The sequence below is a fragment of the Mytilus trossulus genome, chromosome 7, assembly GCF_036588685.1.
Source record: "Mytilus trossulus isolate FHL-02 chromosome 7, PNRI_Mtr1.1.1.hap1, whole genome shotgun sequence".
Taxonomy (NCBI): domain Eukaryota; kingdom Metazoa; phylum Mollusca; class Bivalvia; order Mytilida; family Mytilidae; genus Mytilus; species Mytilus trossulus.
The window spans coordinates 65,694,689-65,708,042 of record NC_086379.1 but is presented as its reverse complement, the minus strand read 5'-3'; the positions used below and the strand labels follow the sequence as shown (position 1 = coordinate 65,708,042).

The following is a 13,354-nucleotide window of genomic DNA, read 5'->3' as shown; positions in this document are numbered from 1 at the left end:
TTTTTGGGCTATTATCGTGAAAAAAAATCACAGTTCCACAATTAAACTTTTTTTCATACTATCCATAAAGATGAAGTGGACCAATCTGAATAAATTTAACTTACAAAAACTATAGGTAGGTGTTAATATAAGAAAGTTTTATCATATTTTGATGTTTTTTTGTGTAAAATTTACCATACTGCCAATTTTGTATTTTTATGATTTTTCTCATTTTAAAGAACAAAATGCATATTAATTCAACTTTTTTGTTATAAATGATTGAAAAAATACATATCTAAGAAATTTGAAAAGACCAAAATGAGATGGGATGTATATTATTCTTGTAAAATCATTTTTTGTATCCCTCACCCATTTTCTCAAAATTTTGACTAAAAATACTGACTTGGATGGTCGTAAAATTTGAAAAGTGGATTATTCAAAAACCGTTCATGGTAAATACACAATTTTTTCACAGAGTTATGTTTGATTATAATATTTTTAAAATTCATTGATATTTTCCACTTCTATCATATGTTTTGGAAATAATTTAAGAACGAGATTTCAACGAGACTGAACGAGACTGAAAAGTCAGAAGAATACATCCTTAACAGTAGGATCTTCATAATGTGAAAACTATCATTTCATTTTAAGCTAGAAACATTATAAAAGAATCATAAAAGTTAATTTAACATATTATTAGTAACAAAACAATTGGCAATATATGAACCGATTAAATTTGATATTTTGCTTTAGTTAACCTGTATAATCCCTTTCTTGGTAGCATTATATATGAGGCTAGCCAAAGAGAGGATACTAATTTAAACATAACATATTTACCGTTGTATTGCCATTCCTTGCAGCATAATGCAAAATGGTCTGATCGTTCAGGTCAATGGCTTCTATCAGGTTAAAACAACCTTTCTGCAATTATAAATAGAACACATTATTCAGTATGTAAACATTTTTCTCATTTCTCGTCTTTTATATAGATTAGAACATTGGTTTTCCCGTTTGAATTGTTTTACACTAGTAATTTTGAGGCCCTTTATAGCTTGTTGTTCAGTGGGAGCCAATGCTCCATGCTGAAGGCCGTACATTGACCTAAAATGGTTTACTTTTATAAATTGTTATTTGGATGGAGAGTCGTCTCATTGGCACTCATACCACATCTTCCTATATCTATTTAAAAAAAAGGATACATGCAATCAATCAATATGGGAATTTATTAGCTTACTTATGTATGGTAGAAAGATCAAGGTTGGTTCCACTTTGAGGTAAACTTACAGAAATTTGATGTTTACAATCCTTTGATCTTATAGTTTGACTTAAATCTACACGATTATCTGACTGCTTCAAATACTGATTCTTACAAATCCATAAATGAGTAGCAAATTAAAACAAAAATGGTAAAAGATGAGGTACACAATAAAGTTTAATTTGCCTGTAAAATGACCAGAAATATATGAAAACAAAAATATGAGTCCTTAAGGATGTTTGCTTGTCTTGTTTTTGGAATTTTTGTCAGATTTTCAAAATGCTCTGGTTTTATCCATTTGAATGCCTTTAACACATTTGCACATGGACCCCCATTTTACTTTTTATAAATCTTTTACATGTATAATTATAAGCCATTTGTAAAAGTCTTATAAAATCTTATTTATTTTTTAAAAGTTTTTGAGAACTTTAACTGGTCAATGATAAAGCTATGAAAAATCAAGAGAGATCAGTTTCCCGCCAAAATTCCAATGGCTAATATCTCGAAAACAAGCTCATTGACTCCTATATTTTTGGGACTTTTTTCATTCCTCAATTAATCCCCTATCAATATATACTAGTGTTATGGAAAGCTATTTATTTGGAAATAGAGCAGCAAACATCCTTGAGTCACCATGCCTTGCTTTCAATACTACATTTACCTATCAAGTGAACTGAAGAAATCTGGATAAACATCATAATTTGGCATTTCTTAAACAGTTGTGTTCTAAGTTTCAAGTTATTATGACCTAAATCTACTTAAAACCACACAGTAAACCTTATACAGAATATAGGCCTTTAAGAAATTGTTAGATTTGTGTCAGTTTATGAGAACGTAATTAAACCATTTTACCTCTTTCAACAGTGCCTCTATTACAGATATATGCCCAGATTCTACAGCTAGATGCAATACAGTTTTGTTATTAATTTCTGTCTCAGCTATTTGTGCTCCATTTGATATTAACAGCTGTATGGTCTCAAGGTGTCCTTTACTACTGGCCATTAACAATGGTGTATACTGGTCAATAGCTGTACTGTTAATGTCAGCTCCCTGTAAATCAAGGACCAATGTGATAATATCAATTTCTAAAGTCACACGGTATCTTACATAGGAACATATTCAGTATAATTTCTCTTTGGTTATATCTTAGTATTCTTTGTCCTTTGCAGAATTAGCTTTTGGTGGTGACTGATCTCTAGTGATAGTTTTTGTTTACCACTTTTCTTATTTTGAGTGTGACATGTTGTATAACATTTGTTGAAGACCATTTATCTGTTAACTATTTAGTTTAGTAGTTTAGTTATTATAGTTTACCGGGTAGTCTATATAGTCTTTAGTTCTATTTGTATGCATCTTTGTATTTACAGTGACTTAGTGGGTTTAGGTTAAAGTTGTACAAAGAACACTTCAGTCATTTATAGCCGATTAACATTATCGACCTTGGATTTCTTTGTGTGATTTGGTTGCTGTCACATAGGTATATACATTTATCCTACGATTCCTTCTAAAACCAGAATTAAAACTATGTTCTGCATCAGCATATATAATTTTTTTTTAAAGTTTGCAATTTTCTTATTCCGTCTCTTAAATTTTCTATTACATAACATATGGCTACAGATTGTTTTTTCAAACATATTTGAAATAGCTCTGTCAAAACATAACGAAAATTTAACAATTAAACAGATAAAGTCAGAATTTCATCATTAAAAAAAAATATAATTCAATAAATTACCTGTCCCATTAGAACATCAATGATTTTATGTCTGTTATGTAAAGCAGCCCTACAAAATAACAGAATAACATGAGGAGGTGTGGTATGATTACAAATGAGACATCAGAGACCAACTGACTAAAAATTTGCAACTATAGGTTATTGTACAGCCATCGGCAATGAGTAAAAACTGGCTACCCATACCACATAGCAAGCTCATAATAAAAGAACCTAATAAAATAAATGTAAAATGTGATTACAATTCATAAAACTTCAAGGTAAAAAGCACAATCTTAAGAACATTATGCAGATTAATAGATGATACAAATACAAAAGTTGAATTCTGTCTAATTAATGTGATAGCAAAATAAAATGGTAAATTATAATCAAAGCTGAAAATATGAATGGGAGTTTATAAACTTTATACTATTGGAAACCTGACACTATCATATCTTTTGCATTGATACATAAAATCATAATAATTCCTGGAATTTACCTATGACAAGGAGTCATCAAGTCTTTGTCTAAAACATTAACATCAGCTTTATATTTCAGCAACAATTCAACCATCTGTATATCACCATTATTTGCAGCTATAGATAGAGGAGTTTGGTTACAATTCTGAAAAATAAAATAGATAAAATAATAAATTATAAGTTTTGCATTATCATTTAACCAAGCAGTGGTAAAAGGATAAAGGGAAGACAAAAAATAAATTATAAAATAAAGCAGCAAACTTACTTCATTCACTTGAAATATGTATGTACATCTCTAATTAAAAATGACAATTTTTGGGTTATGTACCCTAACAACATTATAAAATGTTCTTCAGCTTGCTTATTTTAACCTCTCTCCAGAGACATGTATGTGAACTGATATAATCTTCTTTTTTTTAAATTGGAGATGCAGCTAATTTTTTCAAAAACTATCAACTAGTTTATTATTTTTGAACAGGATATTTCTGTAAATCTGTTAAAATATAAAAACTTACATTCAAACTATTTACATTTGAACCTCTCTCCAACAGACTTTGTGCAACCTGTTAGAAACAAATAAATTAAAGGTTATTAAAAGTAGGACATGCTATCTCAAATCATAGTTACAAAAATAAAATAAATCATTCCTCTGTTTATCTTTATTCTTGTTAGTGATTTCCGTTTACATACTTTTTTAAAAACTTAGATGTCAGTCTACCATGGAAAACATGAATTGCTTACCATAGTTATAACTAAATTAAGGGCATACGATACAGTTACAGGGGAGGTAATGACGTTGCTAACCTAAAATGTTATTTTCGCGACGTCAAACTGTGACATATCGGGAAAAGATGCATTTTTTGACTGATTTTTATCATTCAAACTGATTTAATTTAAAAACAAGTTCATGGACCCCTATTTTTCAAAACAGCAATTTGTTTCATTTTGCAGGGAGATTATGTGACCCAAATTTTATAAAACTGTAAATAGAGGATTTTTTTTTAATTTTGATAAACATGCAGCAAAAAATGACGTATTTTCCTCAATGCATGAACATTTGATAAATATGAGTTATTTCTGAATAAAAAAATGCACAATTTTTTAGGATACTTATAAAATATAGAAATTACCAATTATTAAACACAAACAATTTGTGTTTATCTTTTATAACAAAAAAGTTATGTCTTTCTTTCGAAAAAGAAATTACGGCCACAAATCTTAATTTTGAACAAATGTACAAAAGTTCGACCTCATTTTACTCAAAAAGTAGCACATGAAGGTATATTTTTTATTACATATTTGATTTAATCAAGTAAAAAATAGCCTATATGCAATTTTTCACGAACTTGTAAATACAGGATCAAAACTGTATCGTATGCCCTTAAGGTGGCTCAGGACTTTTCAACTGCGCATAATTTCATGCATGCATACAAAAAGTTTGTGTTGTAAATTCACTATTATTTTTTTTAATTTTTGATTGATTAAAAATGTTTAATTATAGTATTTTAGTCCATAACAAATTATTATCTTTATTATGTGTATCTGTGAAAGACTCAAAATGACATTTCACCCAATTTCACCATTTTCCCACCAAAATTTTGGGTTTAAGGCCAAATATGCTTATTGGTGACATATGTTTTTTATTTGCTCAGTCTTTGAAGCTATATTTCAGCTTTTTATATTACAGTTTTGGACCAATTATTTTTTGATATTTTGATAAAAATATGTCGACACCTCTATTTTCCCAATCATTTCATTGAAATAAGGTCCCTTTTACATACCTCTTTAATAAAAAGTAATATTTTAAATAAAAGGTCCGGGACCCCCTTTTTTTCTTTGACCAATTTGATTCACTCTCCATAAAGATAAAAATAACAAAAAATTGGGCACTTCTGATAGAAACATTGAAAAGGCCGGAGCCACCTTCACAAAATTTAATATGATAAATGTCTTGAACAAAACCCTAGAAACAAATAGGAAGTGCAGCATCCCTGCAATGTAATTATTTTATCATAGAGGGTTATTGATAAACTAAATATATGGCTATTGTTAAAGACATGTTTGACAATGTGGGCTTTTGTTCTACACCAGAAAAGCTCCCTCCAAAAACACCAAAGAAGAAAAAAAACACAAGACACCCCTGTTTCATTGAACAGGTAAAATTAAAACCTTACTATATTAAACTTATTGAAGAATTAAAAGAATGAAAAAATATATAGGATACAAAATAATTGTACTAGATTACACAATTTATTTTTGCACAACAAACATTTCCTTTTAAAACAATTGAGCTAGACCACAATATGAGGAGGTTGGTACAATTTATATGATAAATCAGTCTTTATTCAATTTAAGTGACATAAATCATACCTGTAGTTTGTTATTGGTAACAGCTAGATGTAGTGCTGTATTCCCCTCTTTATCTTCATGACGTAGTAAGTTCTCCTCTGATTCTGTCCCCCCTTGCTGCAAAGCTGAAATACGTTTTGAGTATAAAGTAATGTACAGTATGTATTTCTATTGTGTTTGCGAATATAAATAGTCGTGAATATGTAAAAATTGTATCTTTCCTTATTAAACTAAATCAAGTAAATAAATAAATATTTCCCTTTGTAGTAAATGAAGTGCAATTTATCCTAAAGGGATTGGAGCTTTATCAACTGGTTAAAAAACAAACACTTCAATTCACTACCAATAGTACAAAAGACCAAGATAAGAAGCTTAATCGCATACACCCTAAACATGAACAATTGGGGGAGAAATTTCTCATGCATGTAACTGCTTACCTGTCTTTAGATAATAAGAAACTGTATCCTTCATGGAGGAGAAAATAACTGCTTACCTGTCTTTAGATAATAAGAAACTGTATCCTTACTGTAGGAGAAAATAACTGCTTACCTGTCTTTAGATAATAAGAAACTGTATCCTTCATTGAGGAGAAAATAACTGCTTACCTGTCTTTAGATAATAAGAAACTGTATCTTTCTGACATGGAGGAGAAAATAACTGCTTATCTGTCTTTAGATAATAAGAAACTGTATCCTTCTGACATGGAGGAGAAAATAACTGCTTCCTGTCTTTAGATAATAATAAACTTTATCCTTCTGACAAGGAGGAGAAAATAACTGCTTACCTGTCTTTAGATAATAAGAAACTGTATCCTTCTGACATGGAGGAGAAAATAACTGCTTACCTGTCTTTAGATAATAAGAAACTGTATCCTTCATTGAGGAGAAAATAACTGCTTACCTGTCTTTAGATAATAAGAAACGGTATCCTTCATGGAGGAGAAAATAACTGCTTACCAGTCTTTACATAATAAGAAACTGTATCCTTCATGGAGGAGAAAATAACTGCTTACCTGTCTTTAGATAATAAGAAACTGTATCCTTCATTGAGGAGAAAATAACTGCTTACCTGTCTTTAGATAATAAGAAACTGTCTCCTTCATTGAGGAGAAAATAACTGCTTACCTGTCTTTAGATAATGAGAAGCTGTATCCTTCATGGAGGAGAAAATAACTGCTTACCTGTCTTTAGATAATGAGAAGCTGTTTCCTTCATGGAGGAGAAAATAACTGCTTACCTGTCTTTAGATAATAAGAAACTGTATTCTACATGTAGGAGAAAATAACTGCTTACCAGTCTTTAGATAATAAGACATCGTATCCTTCATGGAGGAGAAAATAACTGCTTACCTGTCTTTAGATAATAAGAAACAGTATCCTTCATGGAGGAGAAAATAACTGCTTACCTGTCTTTAGATAATAAGACATCGTATCCTTCATGGAGAAGAAAATAACTGCTTACCTGTCTTTAGATAATAAGAAACGGTATCCTTCATGGAGGAGAAAATAACTGCTTACCTGTCTTTAGATAATAAGAAACTGTATCCTTCTGACATGGAGGAGAAAATAACTGCTTACCTGTCTTTAGATAATAAGAAATAGTATCCTTCATGGAGGAGAAAATAACTGCTTACCTGTCTTTAGATAATAAGACATCATATCCTTCATGGAGGAGAAAATAACTGCTTACCTGTCTTTAGATAATAAGAAACTGTATCCTTCATGGAGGAGAAAATAACTGCTTACCTGTCTTTAGATAATAAGAAACTGTATCCTTCTGACATGGAGGAGAAAATAACTGCTTATCTGTCTTTAGATAATAAGAAACTGTATCCTTCTGACATGGAGGAGAAAATAACTGCTTACCTGTCTTTAGATAATAAGAAACTGTATCCTTCTGACATGGAGGAGAAAATAACTGCTTACCTGTCTTTAGATAATAAGAAACTGTATCCTTCTGACATGGAGGAGAAAATAACTGCTTACCTGTCTTTAGATAATAAGAAACTGTATCCTTCATTGAGGAGAAAATAACTGCTTACCTGTCTTTAGATAATAAGAAACTGTCTCCTTCATTGAGGAGAAAATAACTGCTTACCTGTCTTTAGATAATGAGAAGCTGTATCCTTCATTGAGGAGAAAATAACTGCTTACCTGTCTTTAGATAATGAGAAGCTGTATCCTTCATGGAGGAGAAAATAACTGCTCATCTGTCTTTAGATAATAAGAAACTGTATCCATCATGGAGCAGAACATAACTGCTTACCTGTCTTTAGATAATAAGAAACTGTATTCTTCATTAAGGAGAAAATAACTGCTTACCAGCCTTTAGATGATAAGAAACTGTATCCTTCATGGAGGAGAAAATAACTGCTTACCTGTCTTTAGATAATAAGACATTGTATCCTTCATGTCTTCTGCTGCTGACAGGAAGAATGGAGTGAAGTCATTGATGTCTGTAGCAAATATGTTGGCTCCATTCTGCACCTGCAATTTTACATTATAGAAACTTTAACATATTGCTCATTAGAATTTTTGTTTAGGTCTAACAAACTGTCCTTACTAAAGGGAAAATACTACATAATTATTGATCATGTTTCCACATTCAAATATTAAATAAGATCCCTAACATGACCAAGTGTAGATATAATTAGTACTTACCAGAAACTGTACTGTTTTTTCTTGTTTATGTGCTGTTGCTTCATGTAAGGCAGTTTGTTTGTCCTCATCAACAGCATTAACATTACATTTACCAGAGTCTAGCAACACCTTAAATTAGAGACAATATATTCACTTTAAGGTGGTACCTAACACTACAGGGAGATAACTCTGTAATATCAGCTAAACGTTTTAATTACATTGCATTGTGAAGGCAATGTAAAGCTTCTCAATGATCAAAATTAGTGTTTGTCAAACTGCTATATAACCAGTGTAATTTTTCTGATAAAACAATTGGTTCAATTTTTTTGATTTTTTTATATTTTTGTAAAAGGGTCAAAGTAAATACTTTGGCAAAATTTTATGAAAATTAAACAAGCCAAATTAATTTTAGGGAAAGTGTTGGGTACCACCTTAAAATCTCACAAATAGTGCCTGTCCACACATACTATGACAGAAATAAATTGGATATTTTATATCAATGTCAGATCATGTGTTCAAGTTAAATGAATAATTTGAAGAAAAAAAAATTACAGGTTTATAACAAAAGTATAAATAGTCATTTTCTATACACTGTTATGTTGATATCTAAATATATGGCATGTAAAGGAGCTTCATATTTCAAATTAACGATCTACATAAAGTTTTGTTGTAGTCTGTTTTGATTGAAAATTAAACTTATTTGAACAAAAAACATGATCAAAATTACTAAATTATATAAGAAGATATTTGGGTTTCACCAGTACATGTACTGCCAAGTTTTCATGAAGAAAATGCATGAGATTTGGTCAAAAATGTAAAGATCAAAGAGAAAAACAGTAGATCAAATAATAAAACATAAAATGTTTAAGTCTCTCAAACTATTTGTCTGAAACTTGGCAAAAATGAGACGATAACCCAAAACAAAACAAAACTATCTTTTGTGGATATTTGTCTCATTGGCAATCATACCACATCTTCTTTTTTATATAAAAGAGGTATCAACATTTTGTAAGTCAATTATGAAGTCTGACCTTTATAACAGGAATATTACCACGTCTTGCTGCCACATGAAGGGGAGTTTTCTGTTTAGCTTCTCTGACATCCACACTGGCACCTTGCTGGATCAACATTTTAACAGCCTCCACACAATTATTCCTGGCAGCCATATGAAGGGGAGCAACACCATAAGGTCCTTTACCATTCTTGTCTACAGTAAAATATTTTATTAGTTGTACTTTGAATACAAGTTTTACTTTTATATAGATTGGTTTAACTGCTATAACAAATTATCTAAATGCATTTTGTACACATATCTTCAAAAAAATGAAGTAGATAAATGTATAAAAATGTTGCTTATTAAATGGTCCGCATAGATGATCTAAACATCTCAACCTTGTACCTGTGTATAAAATTGTATTGTAAGATTTTATTACTAAACATAAAACAGCAACTTCTGAGAAATTTTAAATGTTCGATGAAAAAATAAACGTTGCTGAAGACTGTGGTTGTTGTTTGTTGCTGTGTACCATGTTTGTATTTTATTCATTTTTTTTACACAAGTCAGGCCAATTCTTTTCTCATTTGAATGGCCTTTTATAGCTGACAGTGAGATATAGGTTTTGCTTATTGTTAAAGGCAGTTCAGTGACCTGTAGTTGTTAATTTCTATAATATTTGGTCTTTGGTAGAGGGTTTTCTCATTGGCAATTATACCACATCTTCATATTTTTATGTCCTGCCATTAGGTTGCTGAAGTACTGTGGCATGCCCCTCTCATGGGCCCACATTAATTTGTTGGTTTTTTTCTTATAACTTTATGATATCCTTTACAAACCAATATGCTCAACATCATAGTCAATATTAGTACATTTTTTCTTGTCAATTCTGTAAGTTTTTCTTGTAGACAATCAATGATAATGTATTAATATACTGAAGCACTTGATTTGTTTACTTTTATTCAAGATTTTTCTTTGAGAATATTTCTGAATACATATATCTCAAACTGTCCAACAAATCACTAATCTTATGTTAACACATTAATACCTGCATTGTATTTAAGAAGAACTTCAATAATCTTTGCTTGATTTAATCGTGAGGCATAATGTATAGGTTTAAAGCCATGACTATCTGTTTCTGTTCCCTTTTCTGGGTTTTCCTGCAGTAAACTTTCTAGTTCTTTTGTTAAGCCTTCCTTCACAGCCTGAATCAATAAATTAACCAGCTTATAAGACTAATTCTAAATTAAACTAGATAATTAAAACCTAAAATTACCCTTTTTTCACCTTATTTTTTTATTTATTGATAAATATATTGATAAAACAAATGATTTTTTTAAACAAATTTACTCTGGACTATTTATAAAAGTAAAATTTAATTGGCTTTTTCAAAAAGATTATGAAGAAAAATATAAATTTGTTGCCAAGTCTATCAATAATTGGAAAGGGTACATTTTTTGGAAAGTTTTTAGCTCTTTTTAAATGTTAAACACTATACTGTATTTTCATGAGGGGGTCTTTAAACCAGGTTTATTCAAAGGCAAAATTTAACAGTCTGTATATTGATAATAGATCAGAAAATTTCCATATAATATTCATTCATCACTGTTTCCATCTATAAATTGTTTTTAACAAGTACTCATCCTGAATATACTGATTCAGATTAAGAATTAATCAATATTTAGTTTTTTCTCACCTAAAAAAAAATTATTGAGCAAACATGTGGAGTTCTGCAGTTACAAATTTTCTAGTCTGATTTTTTTCAAATCATAACAAAGAAATTTACTAACCTGGCTTACTGTAACCTTTTTAAATATTTTTCTTTGGTCTCCAACCTTTAACCTGTGTTTATCAAGAGCTGGTGCTACAGCTGCTATGCCTTGTACTTTAGACCATTCTGCGCCATGATGTGAACTTTCTGGTATAGAAAACTCAGCATCTTCATTATTCTGAGAATCATTTCCTCCTCCTCCTCCTTTCAATGGAGCAGGATGCACAGCAGAAATTGTATGAGCTTTTGACCAATGACGATTTGTTGATTTAGGAGATTTTGTGTCCCTTTCAGAAGTTTCGGTTGGTGTAGGAATTTCATTTGCCATGGGTACCTCTGACACTGTTGTCTGTTTTGGTGACTCTGGTTTTGAAATATCTGTCTCTGTGACATTACTTTCTGTTTCGTATTCTTTATAAGTGTGGTCCATTTCTAATTCAGTTCTGCAATATAAATTTAAACAAATAAACCATTTCAAATCTTTTACAGAATTTTTTATAAAGTGCCTTTCATTGTCTTATTGTATGAAGGTCGAACAAAATAATGTTCTGCAAAGAAACATATTGAATTTGCCAATAAATGTATTAATCTATCTTTATATAGAAAATAAAAAATGCAATTAACTACTTCATTCGCAATTAGTTATTTCATTAAATATGAATGTCTTTGGACAAATTAGACATAAAAATAAACACAAACTTTGTTTGCAATGTTCTGGTTGGTGTAGGATTTTCAGTAACCATGAGTACCTCTGACACTGTTGTAAGTTGATATAATTGTGGTTTTGAATCATCTTCTTCCATAACATCACTTTTTGTTTCTTTTCCTGAGTTATTAATGACATCTTTATTACTGTACTCCATAGTATTCTAATTTAATTCTGTAACAGAAATAATAATAGCAGTTTTTTTACTTTTAAAAATAATTAGCTAGCTTGACTTTATTGTTTTTATCATGAGCAGGAAGACCTAGGATAATGTTCAGCAAACAAATATCTTTGGTTTTCTTTTTGTATTGCAATAATAATAACGATACCTGCTCTACTGCACAATGCTTATTTCCACAACTAATGTCTTTTGAGTGATGCTCGAGGCCAATATATTTGAATCCAAAACAAAAACCAGTTGCTTCGCAGGGCGCAGCATTATACGACCGCAGATGTAGAACCCTGAACAGATGGGACAAGTATGGACACAACTTTTAAGTTTGATGCAGCTTTAAATGTGGATTGTGATTAAATAGTTGACACAACATAGGTTTATGTCACATTATGATTTGGACCCTTTGAACCTTAACGTAAACCAATTTGAAAACTGGACCAAAAATTAAGAATCTACATACACAGTTAGATTCAGCATATCAAAGAACCCCAATTATTCATTTTTTGATGAAATCAAACAAAGTTTAATTTTGGACCCTTTGGGCCCCAAATTCCTAAACTGTTGGGACCAAAACTCCCACAATCAATACCAACCTTCCTTTTATGGTCATAAACCTTGTGTTTAAATTTCATAGATTTCTATTTACTTAAACTAAAGTTATTGTGCAAAAACCAAGAATAATGCTTGTTTTGGCCCTTTTTTGGCACCAAATTCCTAAACTGTTAGAACCAAAACTCCCAAAATCAATCCCAGCCTTCCTTTTGTGGTCATGAACCTTGTGTTAAAATTTCATAGATTTCTATTTACTTATACTAAAGTTATGGTGCAAAAACCAAGAAAATTGCTTATTTGGACCCCTTTTTGGCCCCTAATTCCTAAAATGTTGAGATCAAAACTCCAAAAATCAATCCCAACCTTCCGTTTGTGGTCACAAACCTTGTGTTAAAATTTCATAGATTTTTATTCACTTTTACTAAAGTTAGAGTGCGAAAACTAAAAGTATTCGGACGACGACGACGACGCAGACGACGACGCCAACGTGATAGCAATATACGACGAAATTTTTTTCAAATTTTGCGGTCGTATAATAATGCAAGCAAAATTTGGTTAATTGTATTTTATAAATCTTTTACATAGGCAATGGATTTACTAAGATATCAATCAAAATACTTGAAGTTATTGACAAATATTGAATAGAAGGCGACTGTCGATTTTAATAACACTTAAAATTTTTCATTTTCCATTTACTGTTTCTATATTTCAGCCTTCAAAGTATCTATTTAGAATTTTGGATACCCTT

At 30.6% G+C, this 13,354-nt stretch overlaps 1 protein-coding gene across 1 annotated transcript in view; it reads right to left on the bottom strand.

Annotated features, from left to right (window-relative positions):
- LOC134725599 (transient receptor potential cation channel subfamily A member 1-like) overlaps window positions 1–12,038 on the bottom strand; it is a 29,790-nt gene extending 17,752 nt beyond the window's left edge. The window contains exons 1-12 of the mRNA XM_063589545.1: window positions 11,873–12,038; window positions 11,193–11,616; window positions 10,451–10,607; window positions 9,440–9,615; window positions 8,430–8,537; window positions 8,147–8,255; window positions 5,792–5,895; window positions 3,937–3,984; window positions 3,442–3,566; window positions 2,967–3,015; window positions 2,087–2,284; window positions 817–900 (exon numbers count right to left, since the gene is read on the bottom strand). Coding sequence (XP_063445615.1) covers window positions 817–900; window positions 2,087–2,284; window positions 2,967–3,015; window positions 3,442–3,566; window positions 3,937–3,984; window positions 5,792–5,895; window positions 8,147–8,255; window positions 8,430–8,537; window positions 9,440–9,615; window positions 10,451–10,607; window positions 11,193–11,616; window positions 11,873–12,036 — 1,746 coding nt within the window. The 5' untranslated portion in view covers window positions 12,037–12,038. The remainder of the gene's footprint in view (window positions 1–816; window positions 901–2,086; window positions 2,285–2,966; window positions 3,016–3,441; window positions 3,567–3,936; window positions 3,985–5,791; window positions 5,896–8,146; window positions 8,256–8,429; window positions 8,538–9,439; window positions 9,616–10,450; window positions 10,608–11,192; window positions 11,617–11,872) is intronic.
- Between the last annotated feature and the right edge of the window lie 1,316 nt (window positions 12,039–13,354).